At 36.8% G+C, this 23618-nt stretch overlaps 3 protein-coding genes and 1 long non-coding RNA gene across 18 annotated transcripts in view; 3 read left to right on the forward strand and 1 right to left on the reverse strand.

Annotated features, from left to right (window-relative positions):
- Positions 1 to 711: 711 nt before the first annotated feature.
- Positions 712 to 10551, forward strand: LOC114136536 (B-cell receptor CD22-like). 2 transcript variants are annotated; one of them, XM_028004579.1, is made up of 8 exons: positions 712 to 866; positions 1125 to 1190; positions 1314 to 1697; positions 7813 to 8112; positions 8189 to 8446; positions 8532 to 8610; positions 8735 to 8792; positions 8904 to 10551. In XM_028004579.1, exons 1-8 carry the CDS (start codon positions 791 to 793, stop codon positions 9123 to 9125), a joined length of 1443 nt encoding a protein of 480 aa, XP_027860380.1. In that variant the 5' UTR covers positions 712 to 790; the 3' UTR covers positions 9126 to 10551. The 2 variants fall into 2 exon arrangements, with proteins under 2 accessions (XP_027860380.1, XP_027860381.1); XM_028004580.1 differs by lacking the exons at positions 712 to 866; positions 1125 to 1190; positions 1314 to 1697 and adding exons at positions 5314 to 5469; positions 5590 to 5638; positions 6355 to 6952.
- A 1176-nt stretch (positions 10552 to 11727) lies between these two features.
- Positions 11728 to 15529, reverse strand: LOC114136557 (beta-2-microglobulin-like). Its single transcript, XM_028004609.1, has 4 exons — positions 15343 to 15529; positions 12654 to 12926; positions 12394 to 12433; positions 11728 to 12271 (listed from the first exon to the last, which is right to left on the reverse strand). The coding sequence occupies exons 1-3, from the start codon at positions 15404 to 15406 to the stop codon at positions 12420 to 12422; spliced, it is 351 nt and encodes a 116-aa protein (XP_027860410.1). The 5' UTR covers positions 15407 to 15529; the 3' UTR covers positions 11728 to 12271; positions 12394 to 12419.
- Positions 12923 to 13186, forward strand: LOC114136562 (uncharacterized). Its single transcript, XR_003593834.1, has 2 exons — positions 12923 to 13048; positions 13087 to 13186. It is a non-coding gene; the product is annotated as an uncharacterized LOC114136562 (long non-coding RNA).
- A 4159-nt stretch (positions 15530 to 19688) lies between the features above and the next one.
- The window catches only part of LOC114136523 (hemicentin-1-like), a 51908-nt gene continuing 47978 nt past the window's right edge, over positions 19689 to 23618 (forward strand). For 2 of the 14 annotated variants that reach the window (XM_028004533.1, XM_028004543.1), the window contains exons 1-6: positions 19689 to 19745; positions 19983 to 20028; positions 20304 to 20360; positions 20470 to 20483; positions 20665 to 20755; positions 20947 to 21327. In XM_028004533.1, the coding sequence (XP_027860334.1) occupies positions 20336 to 20360; positions 20470 to 20483; positions 20665 to 20755; positions 20947 to 21327 (511 nt within the window). In that variant the 5' untranslated portion in view covers positions 19689 to 19745; positions 19983 to 20028; positions 20304 to 20335. Of the gene's footprint in view, positions 19746 to 19982; positions 20029 to 20303; positions 20398 to 20439; positions 20484 to 20664; positions 20756 to 20946; positions 21328 to 23618 lie in introns of those variants that run through there. The other 12 variants (XM_028004541.1, XM_028004542.1, XM_028004535.1 and 9 more) reach the window with 12 other exon arrangements.

A 23618-nucleotide genomic window follows, 5' to 3' on the forward strand; every position in this document is an offset into this window, starting at 1 on the left:
CCAGCCCATGGCAACTGTTGAGGAGCTGCAGAGATCCAGAGCTCAGAAGCAGCCATTTGCTGAAACGACCACTACTGGTACATCAACGGAACCGCGGGAAGCATCGCCAGAGGAAAAGTGTGTAGAGATGCATGTGGAAGAAGATGCTCTGGTGAGATGAAACCAGAATTGGGATATAACGAATTCCTCTGTCATGTTTCCGTCATGCTGTGGAGATTTTCTTCAGCAGTGACACAGAAACAGACGGGAAGCCAACTGAGCCCGAAAGTCTGCTAAAGAATGGCCCAGTCAAAGTCCAATTCTAAATCCAGAGAAACTGGTGAGACAAAAAAATTTAAGTATCCCATCAACAGTCAATCTTTCTAAAGATGTACCTCAAAATACAGCAAAATGTAGTTTCGTCTTCATAGCATTGAGTCGGAAAGTATCGACTATGAATGAAAGTCACAAAACATTTTTGAAAAATTATAATTTCTCATCATCTTCATGTTAAATCCTTGTTTTAAAAAAAAAAGAAGGCTTGCATTTGTGATATGATCAAATGTGAAAAAGCAAACTTAAGGGTGTCGCTTTAACGAGTGGGATGCTGAATAAAGCCGGAGGGGCGGGTCGGTGCCCTGATACAAATGATTTAACACTGGATTTTCTTTCTGGCAGGATGTTGCGCAAAATAACATTTTACCGAGAGGCGTCATGTGATGGTTTGCAACTGTGCAACCATTTCAATTGGTCTTTCCTTAAAGGAGCTTCCTCTTGCTTCTCTACCCTTTCTGTCCAGCAACCACAAGAAATGAAGTCCTTTAAAATACAGCTAACATTTAAATCAATTCACTGCGTAAAGAAAGGACTTCTTGTGTGTTGGTCCGGTAAGAAAAACTTTTCTATTAACTTTTTTATTAATTAAACGTGTAATTTTTGGATGTGAAACATTTTTTCATTGCATCTGCTGATGTTTTAGTTTTACGTCACCTTCCATAAAAAAAGCTCCAGCTCTGATCTCGCAGATTTTACAGAAATGATTGTACTAGAAAACCCAAATACATTTGGTGTAAAGAAGTAAAACTATTTAGCATAGAGTGAAATCAAATCACTTCTCTAATTGTTTCTGTGTGTTTGCAAATCAGCAGCTTTCCGGATGTGTTTCAGTTTGGCAATCATCTCTTCCTTACTAACTTTTCACTTCGTCTCGGGTAAGCTTTTCAACAATTATCATTGCAAAACACATTAAGAAAAATTAATGCTAAATATGCTAGTATATGCCTAAAAAGTTATATTTGTGTTGAAGCCGAGTGTGTACTTTGCTGACAATGCAGGCGCTGCGGATGATTGTGAGTCCATTAAGAATCCAGTCCTGTTCATCACAACGCCAGAAAATATGGAAGCGCTGAGTGGATCGTGTCTACAAGTCCCATGCCACTTTTCTGCTAAAGAAAGAGCAAGCTTCGCGGGGCAAAACTTTGGGGTGTGGATCAAATCAGATTCTAGGTTTAAAGAATTCTCAACAAATGTGATTTTCAACAGCAGTGGGTCGATCAAAACGTATCCGCTGGAAATTACGGGAAACCTGGAGAGGCAAAACTGCACAACTGTGTTTCGGAGCTTAACGAGGGAACATTCAGACACGTACTTCTTCAGAATTGAACATACGCAGTTCCGGGCAACAGCTTCCTGCAGTGGATTTCGCTTAACAGTCAGAGGTGAGAAGTTTTGAATTGTTGAACAAAATGTGAACTTCATGCCAATTGTGATTTTTATTTTAGATATACATCAGTCTAATACGCGTTTATTTTAAATTTTATTTGCAGACCGATGACTGTGTCATAGTTTTATAAGATTCTGAGCAATTAGGTTAAAAGTGGTACTAGGAGATTTATTTAGACTGAGTGACTGAGAAAGAGAGGAAACGCTCAGTGCTCAACAGTGAAAATCACCAGAAATTGTTTAAATGATGGATACTTTGACATGTTTATTTGATTTTAAACCCCAGATTCTCCTTGGAGTCCCAGCATTAATCTTCTTAGGCTATCTCTGTTAAAGCCTAAGATGAGGGGGAAAATGGAAAAGCGAATTCAGCTGAATCAACGGCTGCGTTTTGCTCTCTCTCTTTTTTTAAAAATTTTTTTTATTCCAGAATTCGGGTTTCCAAGAGCCTACCAGCACCGAAGAAAACCAGGACATCCATTATGGAGACATCGACTTCTCTGCGATGAGACCGTCGCTTAAAACAGCCCGAGACGAGACGGATCAGCAGAATGTTATGTATTCAGAGGTGAAAGTGCGCAGAACTGGCAACAGGACTGAATCGGTGGACGGCCTCTACGCTCAGGTGAAGACGAAACCAGTCAACCCACATTTCACCTAGCGAAACGTCGTCTCACAGATATGTTTGACTTTTTCTCTAAACTGTTCAAACGCAGACAATTGTTTTCATTTTAAACTGTATGTTTCGGGTTTCCTTCCACAAACTATTCACAGTAGTGTGCCATTTGTGGAAAGCAAACTATTCAAAAGCACCGATTTAGACGTACGCTTAGGTTTATTGTCCAGGTAGACGACACATTTATGCCCAAGGTTTAACTTCCTGGTTGATGTGTTGAGATGTTGCTTCAATATTTCCACAAATTGTTCCTTTCTCATGAAGCCATCTTTTTTTTTTTTGTGAAGCGCACCACTCCCTCCTGCAGCAAAGCAACCACATGCTTCCATCTCCACGCTTTCTTCTTTCCTTTTTCCTCAAAATGAAATGTCATTATGTCCAAGCGCCTCAACTTCAACTTTATCGGACTTCTGTCTTTTTATGCGATCTCTGTCAATTTTCCGATCGCGTTATGCGGTTCCACTTCTAACGACGCTCTCTTATCCAGAGCGCCTTTCAGAGAAACCTGCGCGAAGAAGGTTATAGGGGAAATACTTGCTCTAAAAAGGACAACTTTGATTTTGAAGGGAGAAAAGTGACTCCGTGCTTGCGATGGCCACATATTCACAGATCATGTACTAATGAATGAACCAGTCACAAATGAGTCATAATTGATTTATGCTGTAAATAGATTTTCACTTAAATTAAAAAAAAAAAAAACAAGAAAAAGTATTGCTCAAGAGATGCAAGTAGGTATGGTACCTAGTGGCTAAGACTGTCATTATTTAATGCTTGAAATATTAGATTTATTTGCGTGAAAGAAGGAAAAAATGAAACATCTGGCAGTTGTTGTAATAAAATAACTTTAAAACAAATGTCTACTTTGATAAAAGATTTGTATTTGTAATGGATGCAAAAAAAATAGCAACCGTTGGATTAAATACATTTAACTTTAACTCAAAAGCCTTTAAAATGGATATGGTTTTAGCTGCAGATTTCCATATTCATACAGGAAACGGGAGGCAGGTTTGGGTTCTGAGGAAGTTTCCATAACATCTTCTCTTGTTTTCCTCGCAAAATATAATTAAAAGGTTTAAATAGAACAAACTTTATTTTGTCATTTTGTTTCAGCGCATGACTATGGTGATCTTAGAGTTGTCAGAATCCTCTTTGTGTGAAGTAAGTTGATTTTGGGTCAGTTTTCTTAGTCCCTGACAGAATTTAGCTTAGTTTTCACTGATTCTTTTTCTAAACCTGTAGTTAAACATCTGTTATGGAATAAAACTAAGCAAATTAGAAGTAGGTGAATATAACAAATACCATAGAAGGTTTTAATTCATTTGCTTAAGTGTAGAAAAATGTGTCTTACAGTCACAAACGTAAAGGTAAAACCTGATTTCCTTTGCATTTCATTGAAAACATAATAGAAAATTACACTTTTATGCTGTTTTCTGACCAAGGAGAGGACTCTGCCTAGTCTTTACATTAGAGCCAAAAGCATCGGAAAAAGGGAACTGGAAAATAATGTTAGGAAAGTTATTAGAAAACTGAAATCTAGTGGCATGAATCTGGATTAGATGTGAGACGCAAAAACCAAATGAATCGATGAAGAATTTCCAAAAAAAGCTGTAAACCAAGCAGGGGAAGGAATGCAACTTTAAGCTAAAATAATTACACAAAAAACCAGAAAATGTTGTTTTTGTGGGCTTTGAGCCTGGTTTTCAGTTTGCTTGGTGATATCTTGCTATTTTATCTCAAAACACGAGCCTGAAACTTGAAACTGAATGCAGTTCGTGTCTGCCTCAAACCTACGTTGGTTGTGTGGCTTCAAATTAAAATTAAAATTAACGAAGTTGGTCACTGGTGTCTCTGTTTCTCATTTTAAGCAGACAAGAAGTGAAAATAGGACTGTTTATGTCAATGTCCTGTGGGAAATGTTTTCTTCAATCATCTATCAGTCTTCGTTCACAAATTGTGAAACTTCCCTTTTTCCAGAGAGCTTATTGACAAGAACATGAATGTAAAAAAGTATTAGGTGTCAACCTTATGCTGTAGGAGGGCTACCAATGTCTATTTCAACTTCACCACAAGTCTACTATATGTGTGAGAGTGAATGACGTAAAAAGGAGGCTTGATCTTTCAAACCACCACAACCTTGCAAGAAAACATGAATACATAATGTGTTTGTAGTCCAGGTTTATTTTGTAGCTCCAAAATAAACCTGGGTCCATTTGTAACTTTGAGAGTTGCATTTGTCTTTATTTGGTGGTGGAAAATTAAGGCTCACAAAGACAACAGACTTTAAATGGGGATTAAAATGAGGAAACAAAGTCCTAATAATGAACTGTATTTACGAGGAGTGTGATACAGACCTAGGATTCTATAGCGTTACATTTGTGCCAACATTTTGAGTGCTAATGTTTACTTTTCCTCAAGTAAACATTAGCATGCTATGCATGCTTTTGTTTTTTACATGTTGTTAAGATTGCAATAAATATGATGATTTTTCAAAGAGCCTATGTTTATTGTAGCCCTTCCCTGACCCCTGCTGGACTTGGTGCTGGCTTTATGTTCCCTTGCATTTTCATTTTGAAGAGTAGACAAAAGAAATGGCCCTGTGTATCACATCATGTTCGAATAAAGAGATGAAATATTCCTCATTCACTTCAAAAAGAAAGCAAACATCGAAAAAGCTTGAGTGCTATTTATTTTACAATTGTTCTTAAGGGTGCCAATAAAATAGTGGTTTGGTTAAAAAAAAAAAAGAAAATCTTAACAGTACAATAATTAAAAGTTGGATTCTTTTTTATTTTCCCTGTGATTCTCTGCTTCTGCTTTAAAATAAATAAAGCGATAAGAGGGGCCATCATAAAATGTGTTCAGGACAAATAACTCCAATCTCTTAAAAAATGTTAAGGTGTTTTCACCGAAAGATGCGCAGCACATTTTCTCGCTGATGCGTGACGACTTCCTGTTTTATAACGGCGAAGAAACGGTGAGTCTGTCTAAATTTACACAGGAACATCTGAACAGTTGAATGCAGTCGTTGGACATCACTTCTGCTGAACTCCTCAGTCCTTTATTCAGGTTTATTTCTCCAGTGCAGCCATTTGGTAAGAGCAATTTCTATGTCCTACAGAAAAGTTTATTTTGGTGGTTACTATGGATTTTTGTAAAAAAAAAAAAAAAAAAGATGATTTACTTTAATACATTTTCTCTTCTTGTATTGACAGTCATACATCATGATGAGCAAAATGTTCCTGAGTGTCCTCTTTTTTACAAGTAGGTGTTATTTTGCGTGCGCGTTCATTTCAACCGTTTACAGTTTGTGTTATCTATGCAGATGAAAATACTTCTGTGACGCAATTCGGTCAAATAATGTAAATTAATTTATAGCGGAAATAAGTTAGATCAGGAAGCTGGTAGTTAAGTTCATAGTTACCAAATTGTATGACTAAATTCATGCCAAGAATTGTAAAAAATTGTTGTGGTTTGAAATTTGACCAGAGTGTGATATCTGTATTACAAACAATCTATGTTTTATTGCACTTGGAGAAACATAACCAAGCAGCAACTATAAATCACGGCACAGCATTCATAGAAAAAAAACCAAATCATTTGTAATGCGCTACTTTAGGACACTAGTCGCATACAAAAGTGTGACTTGTATCACTAAGCTGCACACAGTAACTGTATTTAATCATATTTTCAAATTCATTGGTTGATGCACCTTTTATTGAGCAAACAGAGGAGAAAAATAGCAAAGCTACCAATTCCAACAACATAGGGAGCTTTGGGCCATCCTTGATTAGAATTTATAATAGCCACAATAAAACAAAATCATATCATGATAAATGAGGCAATAAATGCCCAGTCGTAGTTTGGAAGACACTTGGGCATGTGTTGCTGTTTTTTCTTTGGTTTTTAAAATGTTATGTATACATCATTTTTGAGCATATGTGTGTAAGCTAGCAATGTATTTTTCTGTCCTGTTGCAGTTCCGTTACAAAAGTACATTTATAGAAGATCTTAAGTTAAGAAAAAGAAAAGCGAGCCTGGTGCGGAGATCTTCTCTAAGTTGTTCTCTGGTTGTCCAGCAACTTACGGTCATGTGTTGTGAGGACAGCTAGAAGCCGTGGCAGCCGTGATTGTTTACAATGCAAACACAGTATGTATTGGCCAATTTAACAGTAATTGTGGCCCCTGGTTTTGCAGGCTCTGTGGGCGCTTGTGGTCACGATGTGGGCCTGTTCATTACTACACCGACACCGATGGAGGCTCTGAATGGATCCTGTTTACATATTCCCTGCAACTTCACAGCTAAAAGTGACGGCAGCGTTTCCAGTGGAAAACCTGTCGGAGTTTGGATGAAAAGTGACCCAAGTTTCTCAACATTTCCACAGAATGTAATTTTCAACAGCAGTAACACGACAAACGTCTATCCCATGACCATAACTGGCAATCTGAAGGAGAAAAACTGCACCACTTTGTTTTCAGGCGTAGACCAAAGTCATGCAGACACATATTACTTCAGAATTGAACACGGCCGATTTAAGGCTTCGGCTATTTGTCATGCTCTTGAAATAAAAATAAAAGGTAAGGCAGTTTTCTGTTATTTAATGAATGACATTAAAATGAGAAAGAAAGTTCAAATGGATCACTAATTTCATTAAATTAATCAAATATTTAAAAGGTTCATTCAGTTATAATGCTTTATTTTTGCTGGTGGCGTCCGCTTTGTGTACAGTTTTTTTTTTTTGCTTGCTTGTTTGTTTTCCAAAACACTTAATTCCAAATGTTGTTTTTATTTTGTGCCTTGCAAAAAAAAAAAGTAGCCTATCCACAACTCTTCCACATTTTATCACGTTACAGCCACAAAACGTCAATGTTTTCGTACCAGGTTTTTATGTTATAATCTAGAAAAACATACAGCAGTCCCTAATTTTTGAAGGAAAATAACACAAATTTTTAAAAATATTCTACCAATAAACATCTGACAAGTGTTGCAGGCATTCAGTTCCTCTGGGTCAACAGTTTGTAAAACCGTCACCTGCTGCAATTAAAGCCACAAGTCTTTCTGTGGGGATGGTGTTGTAATCCTGCGGGACACCAAGTCTCACGAGTCTGGCTGCCTCCAACCGGGTTTAGCTCCGTCCATCTCCACATCAACCCTGACCAGCGTCTCTATCCCAGCTGAATACACACTAGCCCGCAGGACAGTTTGTGCTTTACTTGCATTCCTTCAACTTTACAATTGATACTTTGACTCATTGCATAAAATCCGTTTATTTTTTGTTTCCAGAATATGGTCTTTTCAGTGGTAATGTGACAAGATAGAAAAAACACTTGTTCAAGGCGGTGTACGTGCGATAATGACAAAACCAGCTTTCAAAAATCTGAGACAATATATGTTTATTGACTTTAATACATTTACTATTTAACATTTGAAACCCCAGATTCTCCTTGGAGTCCCAGCATTAATCTTCCCTCTGACCTGAAGGAGCATCAGTCTGTCACTGTAACCTGCTCAGCTTTCACTCCGTGTCCACAATCACCTCCTGAACTCACCTGGAATCTCCAACAAGACTCTCTCAGACAAACAGAGAAAAACACAAATGGAACCTTTACAACTAAAATCCAGAAGAACATCACTCTGTCAGACACACATGATGGATACAACATCAGATGTTCTGCCAGATATCCTGTGAATGGAGGAAACAAGACAGCAGAGACAAAAGTGACTCTCAGTGTTTCATGTAAGTGATCCTGTCAGCAGGTCATGGTTCAGCTGTTTCTGATCAATAAAGTTCATGTGTGTCTCATTTTCCTCAGATGCTCCTAGAAACACCTCAGCATCCATCAGTCCATCAGCTTTGGTGTCAGCAGGTAGCAGGGTGGAGCTGAGCTGCTCCAGCAGAGCCAAACCTCCACCCAACTTCACCTGGTTCAGGAACAGCAAAGATGGAGCCACTAATGTATCTGTAGGACAGGTTTACAGCTTCAATGTTACTGATGGAGGAGAATATTACTGTTTGGCCACAAATCATCTGGGGAATGAGAAATCATCTGGGATCTTTCTGAGTTTTGAAGGTAAATTTCTAACAACACTGAATGATTTCATTGTACATCTTTAAAAAAGGACCTTAAGTTCTACATGTTGTTTGTTTCATGGAAGTTTCGTCACAGCAATTTGAACACTGGCTGGAAATTTGCACTGGAGTCATTACGATCATCGGTGTTGGTGTCTGTATTTGGTGAGTGTGTGTTCAGCGATTTTTCTAGCAGTTTTCATATATGTCTGCACCAGGTCTGAAAGCAGACAGTCATGTGATTCATACGGTTTTACTTCTGATTTATTCTCCATAATTTGTTTCGCAGCGCTATCGTTTGCTGGAGGAGAAAAAAGATGACAGATGCAGCCGTACCACGGCTACAGGTATGAATACGCTGAACAGCGCAGCAGATTCGTCACATGACTGAATACATAAAGATTCCAAAGTTGGGAATTTAATTACAGAAATCTGTTTCAACCTTTCTACTTTTACAGTTCGAAAATAGTAACGAGTCTGCAAGAAGCACAGAGGAGGAAGAAAAAGAACAAACCCTCCATTATGGAGAGATTCAGTTTCTAAAGCGAAGCCCTGAACCATCCAACTGCAGAGTGGAGTTTAACACAGTCTACTCTCAGGTTAAAGTTCGTGAGCCAGCAAGTCGTTTGAGGCAAATGGCTGATGACCCAGAATGCCTCTATGCTCAAGTAAGCCGTTAGTGATTTTAGATTTTTATTTTTTTTTTATTTTACAGGTTTCTATGTAGTTAATCTTTTTTAAAAATACCTCATGTACAAAAATTACACCTGAATGCGTGAATGCAATGCTTACACTTCCTCAACAGGAAACTCAAACTCGCACGCTTCAGCTATTTTTTTTTTTCTTCAGAAGAATATACACAGATGTATGCAAATAGTCACAGAGCTCTAGAGAAAAGGGGAACCTGGTCAACCTCACACACCTGCAGCATATGAGCACTGAGAGCAATGAGTTTCCTACTTGAATATTATATTCTTAACTTACAGTACGTCGTGCCTGTGCCTGAATACCATCTCAATTATGTTTCATACGCTGACTTGTGATATTAGACAGAAAAGCTGCATCTTATCAATTTGTATTCTTTTCTTTTCAGCTCAGTTATAATCCAACTCATTGCAATGTACATGTTTCTTTAAGGTTACGTAGGTTCATGCTCTTGGTTCTGCTCTCCACTTTGGGAATCACCCCATTGATGTGTATCTAATCTTTCCCTATTCCGACAAAAACATTCCTGGGTGCATTTATGTTGTTTTCTTTTGAGTTGTGTTACTACGGTTTCTGTTAGTCAACAGGGAGTTTTGAGCTTCTTTTTTTTTTTTCTCCCGCTCACATGCATCACCATCTACGTATTTGCAGAAAGATGTCAATTAAACAATAAATGAAGTCACAGTAAGTTATTGTGACTTATGTACGAGTCACAATAACATTTATTTTCCCATAGGTATCAATAAGGGCATTGAAAATACGTAGAAATAGAGAATAAATGCGTTGAATCTGTGGCCTCTCGGAGCTGTGAGGGTTATGTCACTCATGTTTTTGAACGTCTTCATGAATTATGACACAGAAAATAACATTTCTGCATATTTTCAGTCTCTTATTATATTAATATCTTCTAATCCCATTCAGACAGTTTGCAGCTGTCTGAATGTTTGGTGTGCAGATTTCTAATGTGCAAACCGAACACACAGCATTTGTATTATCCTCCAGCTGGAGAACTTGTGAGGGCACAGTTACAAGTGAAAGGTTGGACAGAACAGAGACACGAAAACGTAGATATTAACTAACTATAGCTATAATTTCTGCATGAAAAGCTGTAGTCGATTCATGAAGTGATCAAAATAGCTCCGAATGTAAAAATACTCATATGTGTAATATTGCTAAACCATAAGCTGTTCCCAGGTTAAGAACTAAATTTGGGTTATATGGTTTGTTATAATTAATACATTTTGACCAATGATATTGAATTTTCTTTAAATGACACATTTGAATCCAATGTGTTAAAATGTATTATGTTTGACATGATCACTGTTTCTGGGATTTATTGTACAGAAATAAACCTCAATGTAAATATTATAACTTTCAAAAACTGCAGAAACGCCTTCTTCATCAGAAGTGCAGTTTTTAATGATACGAGATGCGGTCTTCCTGCTTCCTCTTGTTCTTATTTAGCTGTGCGGTTGCAGAAGTTGCTGATAACATGTTTTAAATACAGTAGCTATTTACTTCAGGTTTGACTTTGTTGTAAGCCAAGGTGAAAACAGCGACGGATGGAGAAATTGTTGTGATTCCAGGAAGTTCTTTGTAACTTTTCGATGTCACATTTGAAGTGGTGAAACCAAGTGAGAAGCCACTACCTTGTATTTGATATAAATCTACTTATGGGTTCTCTTTATCTTCTCCTGCTTGTTCATTTTTGACATCTATTCACCATAACTACTCAAAATCCACACGATTTCAAGGTCAAAAATACGCTACTGATCCCAAAAGGGAATTAAATGTTGTTGTAGCATGTATGAATAAAGTCATGATATTACTTTATTCATATTATTTATTCTCGCATTATTTCAGCATTCTTTTCGAACCACGTTATTGTCATAATGCTATGACTTTCTTGTATTATTTCGACTTTATTCTCGTGATACTACAACTGTATTCTCCTAATTTGTTTTAAATTATGGCCGTAACACTTTGTCATAAAAAAAGTACCGAAATAAGTTCATATAAAATTAAAAATGAACCCTTCCTTACTTCAACAGCCCAATTAAATACCTCCAACTCACCTCTATCTCCTTTGAAGACAACTGGCAAATCTGCTCCAGCTTCCTGAGTGAACTAGCATCTCAGTGAGATACAAATATCAAGGCTGTCTATATTTCCAACATCAGAGATAATAGTGCCATCTTTAGGCCACACTACTTGTAAATATAAGGCTGGAGTCTCTCTCTTGCCACTAGGGGGCGCTGTAGCTCATCAACAGCTCAACGTGAACAATTTTTCTTTGTCCTCAGGAAGTTTCTTTCCCAGAATCCAACATTCCCAGGTTAGAAAGAGGCCCGTTTCCCACAAAGACTGGTTGATACACTTATAATTCTAGTCTGAATGGGGTTTTCAACAATTAATCTGATTTAGTGAGTAAAAAAAAACCCAAAATAATAAAAAAAAACAACCCATGACCCACAACCCATCAAATCCTTGCAACAGGAGAGTGCATCCAGTCATCACATGATGACTGTAGACATTGTCATGTTAACCATTTTAAAATGAAAGAAAGCAGAGAAAATATAACATCTTATATTTTATTTTGTTTAAATCATATAGGCAAAAATCCAGTGAAATAGGCACCTTTACATCATTTCTAAGTTATTATTAAACAGAATTTTTTTTTTAATCGACTTTGAAGCTTTACATATAAAACATGAAAGTTAAGATAAAATGCAGATTTAGCCTGTTCTAACCTCACACCATCAGAAAGGAGATCACATGTGATTAATATAGTAAATGTAAATGTTATTTTGATTGTTTAGATTGTTTTTTTAGATTTAGGCTAACCTGCAGTTCATAAAAGTAAGACAAGTTGACAAAAACCAGATCCAAGACAATAACCCGAGGCCAGATAAGAAAAACAAAACGTTCAAAATAACACCTAAGCTTTTAAGCTTTTAAGCTTTTAAGCTTAGGTGTTATTTTACTTTACTCTGTTCAGAAAGTTCAAAAAACATTTTTAAATTCCAATTTGTGTTCTTGTTTACTTTCTGTGAGAGCCAAAATTCACAAATTCAACATTATAGGCAAATTTCAAACTTCATCCTTTACAAGCAGGAGACACCTGTGGATTACACAGAAGAGAAAAAAACCATGTCAAGTTCCATGATTTTTGGCGAAAACTAACTCATGGAAAAACAGGATTATCAGATTATCAATGCACAGAAACTTTACTGTGGTACATACCTTTACTGTGGTACAGTGTGTACGTCTTACACATCAGCCTCTGCAATAAGACAAAAAAAATCCATTATGTTAGTTTATGAGTAACATTCAAGACAATCATTTTCAAAATGTATGTATACGGTATAAATCTTAGCTTGTAGCTTAAAGTATAGTGGGAAACAATATCTTTCAACTGAGTTTCCACAAGGTCCTCCTTCTCATTCGGGTCCCTGTGGTTCAAACAACTTTATCAATAAAGTGCAAAAGGTTAAAAGCAGTACCCCATTCATGCTGTGTTGTCGTTCCCACATGTGTCACTCTGCACATGTAGTGCTCTCCTTCCACTGGAGTGAAATTTGCGTGCTTGGTGAGGTGGTAGTGCCAGTTCTCCTCAAAGGCCAGGTCAGTCTGCTTGAAATCATTTATTTCCTGTCCATTCTTCAGCAAATCGATTTTGATCTCCGGTGGGTGGAAGCCGCTGACGTGGCAGATGAGGACGTTTTTGTTCCCGTACAGCCCAGGGTTGCGACTGTAGATCTGCACCTTGGGTGAGACTGACGACACATACGCGGCATTAACACATCTTCAAAAACGACTTCGAAATAATTCAAAAACATTATACACTTTTTTTTATTAATAAGTCTTAAAATGGCAGTGACGAATAAAAGTCACTGCAGTTTTCCACCTGCAGTTTGGAAAACTGCAGGTGTGTAGTTTGGAAAACTGCAGGTGGGGGTGTTTTTTATTTTTTCTTTGCAGCTGTGAGTGACTTTCTAATATAATGTTACAGGTAGTTGAACAACCGCGCAGCTGCCTAAGGTTTAATGAATATCCGGTTCTTCCTCTTTTATTCCAACATGAATTCTTTTTTTTGGTTGACACGTTCTATATTCTATACTAATGCACAGTCATCCCTAAAGGCCAGTTAAGGAACACCAAAGAAACCAATTAACTTAACAAGAAAGAAGCTGGGAGATAAATACATTAATCCTAAAAATGTCCCAATCCATGTTTCAGGGACAGAAAATTTGTTGGCTTTCAAAACTCGTCTATCACCATTTTGCAGTGACTAATTAAAGCCGCTGACATCTTTGTTTGGGAATGTTTCTCTTACTAATGTAACCAACAGCGGATGGACCTGTTTGAGTGGAATGAGGAACAAGGTTGAATTTGAACGTAGAAGCAGAAACATCAAACACTGTCCCAGCCCAGAGAGTCTCAAAAGACAAGACGCCAACAGAAGTTGTTTTGAACAGACGGATGGGAGACAACAAAACCAAACTCTACACCCCCAACCATACATTCCTGCTCAGGAATACAATTTACCACAATTACAGTCCAACAGTCGTCTTAGGATTATTGTTTTCTAGTAACTCGATCTGCCAATAGTTGGCGTGGCCTCACCCACACCTTGAATAAGCCATTTAAAACCAAAACAAGCTCCACTTTGTACCCAGCTAAAGTCCATAATGAACATAAAACTCTTGGACTTTGACATGTTTTACAATCTTATGCAGAAGACACAATCTCAGTCTCTTAAGGTGACTATAAAAACCTCATAATATTTTTACTTCATGGGTAAAATTGAAAATATGAAGAGCGTCTTGATTATAATATACTTTTTAAATTGTGCCTACTTTTTTCTCATAAGTAACAAGTTCTCTAAGACTCAATCAAGGTGTTGTTTGATACAGTGAAACCATTTCACAAACTCCAGGCCCATGACGAAGTAATAAACAATGGATAAGAACTGGTTCTAATCACAGCAGTAACCTTAGTGTAATCAGGAAGAGGTATTGCAGGAAAGTGAGCAATTTTGCATAACACACTCAGGGTTTCCCCCAGTGTATTATAAGCCTGGCGGGCCACCAGGCTAAGCATTGCTTACTTTATTTTTTTTTAAGTCTTTTTACAATATTTGCATTTTTTCCAGACTTTATAGTTGGTGTTCAGGTATTAATCTTCCAAAAACATAATTATCAAATGATATTTTAAAATTTCCTGTCAACTTTAAAGATTTTTTAAATCCAAATCAAGACGGGCTGCTGGATGAATGACTGTCCTAGAACCCAACCGCCGGGCTTATATGTTTTCTGGGGGAAACCTGGACACTGAATTTGACTGGATTGCAAGGTAGCTAGAATCAAATTGAAATGTATGTAATTTAATTTGAATGGGACTGATTTTATTTGACATTTCTGATGTGGACCTATTTGCTTTGTAAAGTGCCTTAAAATAACAGTTGTGGAAAATTGGCCCGTGTAAAACAAACTGAACTAAAGCTAATGTATTGCTTTGATACATTGGCAATAAAACTACAACAGCTAATGTTTGACTCATATGGCAGATACTCCCATGTGCCATTACATCACATCTATTCTCTAGGTTTATACATGGGAACATAAGAAAACGTGGTTAAATAAGAGACAAAACCCCTGTAAATGAACTATAATAAAAAGTAATCTTAACATAAAGCTTTTTCTTTTTATCACTGAATACATATGTTAATAGTTTATTAATGTAATATGGTAAAGTTGTCTTGATTCATAAAAACATCCTTTAAATGCAGTTGTATTTTTCCAGAAATACACCAAATTGTACAGAATGTAGAAAATAAAGACACATTCCTTTAAAATTGGCTCTATTTACGTAGAACCATAAAGTCAGCTACGTGTTTGTACTTTTCTAAATAAAAATATGTATTTACCAAGGACGATTTTACACAGAGACAGTGAGCGACATGTTTGTTTTTATTTTAAGAAACCTTCTTACGGCTATTCTAAAACAGATGTGTCAGTCTTATTTGAAGCTGACTCACTGCACGAATAAATTAGTAATTTTATCCGGCTTATATCTATGGTTAAGCCTGAACCTGTACATTTTCCGAGTCTTCTTCCTTGTAACACGGCGCCATTTCTGTACAGTACACCGCTGAAACAAAAAACAAAACACGGTACACAACTAAATTACCTGTTTTAGCCACAACAGCAGAAGACGCGTAGAGAACAACGACCAGGAAAACCAACTCCTTCATGATTCTTTGTTTTAAGACAGTCTCTGGCAGAAGAAGGTGCTTTCTCTTCGTATAAAAACGATGATACAAACTGCGCAACAACTCGAATCGAAAGTAAAATGTTAGTAGAGGCAGATAAGACTAACCCCGCCCAACAAAGTCACTGAAGACCACGTGATATTCCCTCGACCAATAAGGAAATTCAAAGAAACTGTTGCTAGGTGGAATTTACATTAAATTATTGACGTTTTCTTTTGCTTTTAGTTTTCTGGGTAGCTAGCAAACAATAAAAATGTCTTACCGCCATTTAGTGGTCAAAATGTTAATTAAAATCAGCTTGGTTATAATTGGATCGATCAAGTAATACATAAAATGAACAAATAATTGAGACGTTTTGAGTTAATTTGTAAAATATGAATCACATAAGTTTTTTTTTTCAAAATATTTGTTTGACATGCCTGACCTTAATTTATAATTTATCATGTAGGCATATACAGTATATACTGTATATATATTGTATGTATATATATAAATAAGAGGCTTGTATATATATATACACACACAAGTAAATATATATATAATGAACAATGTAAACAAGATAATTGAATTAATGAAATTAGTAATTTCATAAAATTAAGACATTTATTAATATAAATACTTGTAACATTATTCTAATAAATATATTCATTTGAAGCCTAAAGCCGACAGAAAGCCTGGCAGCTGTTTGGTGCCCTCTAGTGTTGTACAGGCTAATTTTACCTCGGTTCTCACGGTTCTTTGTTCATTTTTGATCACACAACAGAGAGCAGGGTCCAAAAATAGTCCTGGTCATGTTTGTTCTTGGCTGCACAGTTGCGCAGTTGGTAGGTAGCACTGTTGACTTGCAGCAAGAAGGTCCTGGGTTCGATTCAAAGCCCGGGGTCTTTCTGCACGGAGTTTGCATGTTCTCCCTGTGCATGTGTGGGTTCTCCCGCTTCCTCCCACAGTTAAAAAAAACATGATTGTCAGGTTAATTGGTCTCTCTAAATTCTCCCAAGGTGTGAGTGTGTGTGTGTGCATGGTTGTTTGTCCTGTCTGTCTCTGTGTTGCCCTGCGACAGACTGGCGACCTGCCCAGGGTGACCCCGCTGGAGATAGGCACCAGCACCTCCAGACCCCACTAGGGACAAGGGTGTAAGAAAATGGATAGATGGATGTTTGTGCTTCTTTAATCTGACTATTTACATAAAAAATACTCTTTGTTGACCTGAAAAGATCTCATCATCAGTTGTTTGAATCATCTTCAATCTTGGTAACTTGTTCTGTAAGAATATTTCAAATTCACCAAAAAATGGTTTGGATTTTGAATTAACACAGTACCCTGTTATCTGGGAATTTATGGTAAGCTGCTGAAGTGGTGGTGTACTTCATAAATGGATAACTGTGGATTTCATGATTGTTTTTGTAGGTTTTACCCTATTCACAGTTTGCAGCAAGTTGTATTTTGTCATGGTGAGATTTTCTTGAGGAAATGCAAACAAACATATTTCCTATTACATACTCTACTTGAAGCAATCAATCTACAGTTCCACTGACAGCGTATCATAGTAAGACTTATGCAGATGGGGCTGAATTATTTTATAAAGAGACGTCCTGTTTCACAGTACAAGGAAGGAAGACAATACATGACCAATCTATTTAACCAGTGACACCTGGTCTGAAGGCAAGACTCTAGCTTTGTGATCTACTCAATAACTTTAAATAATAAACTAATAAGATTAATAAGATTATTAAACTTTTTCTGCTGTTCTGCACTTTAAAGGAATAATGCAAGTATAGCATGCTGATGTTAGCTGGTTTGTTGGTCAGGCTGTGTGCTCAGGTAACCAGCCTGCAAACTTAGCTGTGTGGCATTAGCTTTAACTTGTCGTGACGAATATTTAGAAGCCACCGTCTTCTGAATTTAGGATCGCTTGGAAATCCCACAATGAAAACTTAAAAGCCCATTATATTTGGAAGACAACAATGTTCATGTTATTGCTTTACTTGCTTCTGAAATACAACTTTGTCTTTCCTAGCTGTCATGGTAACTCAAAGCAGAAGCAAGAAAGCCGCATTTCGCTCATGCGGATGTGATGTCAGCGCCGTAGGTGCAAAGAGCCCATTCTAGGTTTCTTGCCAGTCAATTTAAGGATGCTTATTGGTCCGCTGGAAAAAAAACGATAAAACCCCAGACATTGTCATCAATCAATAAAATCCCCATGAAAACTGGACATTATGCTGCTAACACTTATCTTTCATCAACAACTCAGGCGGAAGTGAGAGCGCTGCTCAACACAAACAATACCCCAGCCAGAACACGGTGCGCTAAATAACAAAACATAAATTATCGACTCTTCCAGGAGAATACATTTTCCTCGAGGAATTTTAATAATCGAGGTACTCTAATCATTCAGGGTATTGTTACAGCCCTAGTACACATGCACATATACATATATATAGAGTATACACACATATATATATATATATATATATAGAGAGAGAGAGAGAGAGTATACATTTTATCATATATATATATATATATATAGAGAGAGAGAGAGAGAGAGTATACATTTTATCATATATATATATATATATATATATATAGAGAGAGAGAGAGAGAGAGAGTATACATTTTATCATATATATATAGATATATATATAGAGAGAGAGAGAGAGAGAGAGAGAGAGAGTATACATTTTATCATATATATATATATATATAGAGAGAGAGAGAGAGAGAGAGAGAGAGAGAGTATACATTTTATCATATATATATATATATATAGAGAGAGAGAGAGAGAGAGAGAGAGAGAGAGAGAGAGGAGAGTATACATTTTATCATATATATATATATATATAGAGAGAGAGAGAGAGAGAGAGAGAGAGAGAGAGTATAACATTTTATCATATATATATATATAGAGAGAGAGAGAGAGAGAGAGAGAGAGAGAGAGAGAGTATACATTTTATCATATATATATATATATATAGAGAGAGAGAGAGAGAGAGAGAGAGAGAGAGTATACATTTTATCATATATATATATTATATATATATAGAGAGAGAGAGAGAGAGAGAGAGAGTATACATTTTATCATATATATATATATATATAGAGAGAGAGAGAGAGAGAGAGAGAGAGAGTATACATTTTATCATATATATATATATATATATATATATAGAGAGAGAGAGAGAGAGAGAGAGTATACATTTTATCATATATATATATATATATATATATAGAGAGAGAGAGAGAGAGAGAGTATACATTTTATCATATATATATATATATATATATAGAGAGAGAGAGAGAGAGAGAGAGTATACATTTTATCATATATATATATATATATATATAGAGAGAGAGAGAGAGAGAGTATACATTTTATCATATATATATATATATATATATAGAGAGAGAGAGAGAGAGAGAGAGAGAGAGAGAGTATACATTTTATCATATATATATATATATATATAGAGAGAGAGAGAGAGAGAGAGAGAGTATACATTTTATCATATATATATATATAGAGAGAGAGAGAGAGAGAGAGAGAGTATACATTTTATCATATATATATATATATATATATATAGAGAGAGAGAGAGAGAGTATACATTTTATCATATATATATATATATGATAAAATAAACTTAGAAAGCTAATTTAAAAAGCTACTATTATTATTATTAACTGGTCAGCAATGTAAAGCTGACTTTACACTGGATTAAGACGCTTTATGGTCTCAACTCTCTGTAAAACCGTTTGAGTGCTACTGGATCACAGAAATGTTGGAAAGTTTCTTTTCAATTTAAAAGGCTGTTATGATTTTACCTTTCTGATTTTCCAGACGTCCTACCATGTGTGTGTGTGTCTGTGTGTGTGTTTACGTCGAAGAAAATGACATGTTAGGAAACACCCTCATAGCTAAAGTTAAAGGAAATGAGACACTAGGTAACGCCCTCTTTGGGGCGTAGCTTAGGTAGAAGCTAACAAAGGGAATTACAAACTTTTGCTTGATGCCTTTTTTTCCTGCTAGCTCGTAAAGGTGGCATGAGAAATGGACCAGCTGTATTTTGGTATTAATAAATGGAATACATGTATTCAGCTCACTGACTCTTCTTCAACCTCATAGAAAAAGGTTTTATTTCAAATGTATAGTTGTGAAATTAGGCTTTATATACTCTTTTATATATTCCTCAAATTCATTTTATTTCTATAAAATCATTTTCTCCTGACATTTATTGCTATATAACTTTTGTTGCTCTTGACAGCCAGTAGTTACCATAGCAACCAGTAACTGTAGGCTAGTCCCCTTTTACCATCTTTAACTCTGGTATGTATTAAGATTAGCTCTGTGCTTTTATTACAGATACTATGTTTTAACATGTATTTAAGACAAATTTAATCATATGCAGTGTTTAATGTTTTACCATTGTTTGTATATATTTTTGCTGTTTTCATAAGTAATATTGCACATTTTAGCTATCTTTAACTTTACAACTGTTACCTGATGTCATCTGTACATTAGGAACAATTTGGGTTATTTATAGTATTTTTATTTAATGTATAGGGGCTGGACTGATGTTAACCACCAGCTTGACCTTCTCTCTTGTTAAGTATGCTTCAATTTCTGATACAAAGTAACATTTCAGTTGCCAGTTGTGTGTTAGCTTTTAAATAGAAAACGTGTGTATTCTCCGTCTAGTAAAATTGCACATTGACATTTATTTAAAAGAAAAGGTTAGCTATGTAGATATTTTATGTTAATTTATTTTAAATACCACTATACGATCACAGTCAGCCCGTCTGTTTTTACTGTCTGTGACTTTATGACACAAACTGCTGGTCTGATATTAACCACCAACTTTTACTCTTTATATGATGAACACAGCCAGCTTGATTGTGTGTTGTGAAGTCAACCTGATGGACCTACGACGAACAGAGAAAGGTTACATATCCATCACATTTACTTTGAAACACAGAAGGTGGTGGTCTGACCTGCTGTTGATCAACTAATATACATTCAGGTTTTTTTATCTAAACTGGATCTGATTCAGCTGCAGCTCTTTTGGTAAGTCTGTGTTGATTTGATTTATTATGTATGTTTTCTGACTTTAATTATGTTGCAGAATTATTTTAATGATATGAAACAATTGTGAAATATTTTTCAAAATGTTTAATGTCTGCCTTTTAATTATGTAAGCTCTGATTTTATCACGAGACTTCCTTAAAAATATGAATCTCATCATTAGGTTGTTCCAGTCAGAGAGATGAAGAAGCTCTGTCACCTGTCTAACAGCATCCTGATGGTCAGCATTTTACTGATTGTCTTCTTTCTTCCAGGTGAGTTTGTTTGTTCACTCCCTTTTATTTGGAGACGTCACATAAATCACTTCTGTTCTGAAATATTTGATTCCGATATGGTTCAAAGGATCCACACGTAACATGGAGATGAACTGGAGTTTGTGGATCATGAGCTTTCTCAACAGGACGATCTTTCTCCACATTATTTTCATAATTTATTTGTTTTACAGGTGCTTTAGCTCATTGCGGTGATGCTATACCAAACCTCCACCTCACTACACCCCGTGAGATTGAAGCTCTGATTGGATCTTGTGTGGAAATCCCATGTATATTTGATACTTTGCCAGAATTTAACAGCAGCGCACCCACTTACGGAATCTGGATGAAACATAGGGGGGTATATATTGTGGGAGCAAGTGAAATTATTTTTAATAGCAGTGGGTCAATTAACACCCATCGAATGGAAATGATTGGAGATGTGAGAAGTAAAAACTGCAGCAGTCGACTTGGTGAGGCAGAAGTAGGTCATGAAGACAAATTCTACTTCAGAGTTCACAACTCGGGGATGTCTGCAACATATTGTGATGATTTTGTTGAGCTAAAACTTAAAGGTAAGAAAGCTGTTTCGTAATACTCTGTGATATACAGTATTTTACCTGTAGTTATGTTGTAAAATCACAAATTTGCAAACATTACCAGAATTATTCAAAAACCAATGCTGCACATGCAATGTAAAATAGTGTGGTCAAGGAAAACGTCAGCAAAATAAAATATCAGACATAAACAAATTGCAAATCAGATACAGATATGCACTGTCCACAAAAACTGTAAGCAGACAAATATGATACATGAACCGAATAAAAAAAAAAAAGAATCAAAACAGAATCTAAACTGATGTAAATAATGACATATTTACTGCAATATTATCAACTCTACCAGCGACAAAGTTGTTTGGGGTTACAAAACCTAAAACCTAAAAACGCCCTAAGCATAATGACACAGTTAGTATTGAAGTCAATAGCACATAGAAAAGCAATATGTTGTGTAAAGTGTAAGAGAATTCAGTTTCAATAACTCTCCAAACATTATTTGTTTTGCTTTTGATATTTTGAGTATTTTGGTTGGTTTGGTAAATATTTCCTCTATACTGCTGCTCCCTTCCAGCTGGAGGACATCAGCTTATCACCTGTGTTCTTCATTTTAACGATCACTAATTCTAGTGTTTATACGCCAAGTGATCCTTCAACCAAGATTCTATATTACTGTTTTCTCTTTCATTTAAATCTAATGCTGAATTCATTGAGGTTGTTAACTTTACTTGAATTCACAAACTGTTACTCGTAGTTATTTTAGTTGATTAGGTCGTATGTAAAATGATGACGCTTTCAGTTTCCAATGCATTAATCTAATGAAGAAACTTCAATACGTTGTGCAATATTAAAAACAGCAAAGGTTTGTCCTCGACTGGAGTTATTATCAGCTAAGTGCCTGATAATAACTTCTGGTCCCAACACTACAGTGCTTATCACAAATTTGATGCCTTGCAGAGAAAAAAACCACACAAACAATGCCTGCAAGATGCAAGACGTCTCATTTATTTACAGGAAACCAGCATTTATAGTGTTACAGCCATTTGTCCCTTCTTTTTTCCAGATTGGGGATTGATTTTCATTTGTATCTTGGAAGATTCCACTCAGTCACATTTTATTTATTTTTTAGCACCAAAGAGCTCTTGTGGACTGGCAGCATTGCCATTTGGTTGTAGATTTGAATACCAGAAGCAATATTTTTTTAAGACTCCACCTTGCAGCTAGAATCTTAATGAGAATGTATAAACATGACCATATCACACCAATTCTTCACTCATTTTCTTGACTTCCTGACTCTGTTAGGAGTCAATACAAGGTCTACCTCCTATGGATACATACAGAAATGTAAACCACTAGCTCACGATCTACTCTTAAGAGTAGAGCAGCAGTGTAGTGCACACCATCCATCCATCCATACATCTTCTTCCGCTTATCTAGGGTTGGGTTGTGGGGGTAGCAGCCTAAGTAGGGAGGTTCAGACTTCCCTCTCCACAGCCACATGTTCCAGCTCCTCCGGGGGAATCCCAAGGTGTTCCCAGGCCAGCCGAGAAACATAGTCCCTCTATCGTGTCCTGGGTCTTGTGGGCCTCCTCCCAGTGCGTTATGCCCGGAACATCTCACCAGAGAGGCAACCAGGAGGCATCCTAATCAGATGCCCGAGCCACCTCAACTGGCTCCTCTCAATGTGAAGGAGCAGCGGCTCTACTCTGAGTCCCTCCCAGATGACTGAGCTTCTCACCCTATCTCTAAGAGAGAGCCCAGACACGCTGTGGAGAAAATTCATTTCTGCTGCTTGTGTCCATGGCCTCATGCTTTCAGTCATGACCCAAAGTTTATGACCATAGATGAGTGTAGGAACGTAGATCGACCGGAAAATCAAGAGCTTCACTTTTTGACTGAGCTCTCTCTTCACCACAACAAACTGGTTCTGCTTCGCTGCAGACGCTGCTCCAATCCATCTGTTGATCTCCCGCTAAATTTTTCCCTCTTTCGTGAACAATATCCTAAGATACTTAAACTCCTTGGAGCTTTTTAAACATGGGGACCACCTCCCCAGTCTGCCAGTCCAGGGGAACTGTCCCCCCCCAGACCATGCAATATTGCAGAGTCGCGTCACCCAACACAATCCTACACCCAGAGCTTTAAGGAACTCCAGGCGAATTTTACCACCCCTGGAGCTTTGCCACCGAGGAGCTCTGTAACCTCTTTGGTGACCTCATCCCCAGAGATTGGAGAGCCCGACCTAGAGTCCCCAGCCTCCACTTCCTCAATGGAAGGCATGGTGGTGGGATTGAGGAGGTTTTCAAATTATT

This window comes from Xiphophorus couchianus, chromosome 21 (genome assembly GCF_001444195.1).
Source record: "Xiphophorus couchianus chromosome 21, X_couchianus-1.0, whole genome shotgun sequence".
Lineage (NCBI taxonomy): Eukaryota > Metazoa > Chordata > Actinopteri > Cyprinodontiformes > Poeciliidae > Xiphophorus > Xiphophorus couchianus.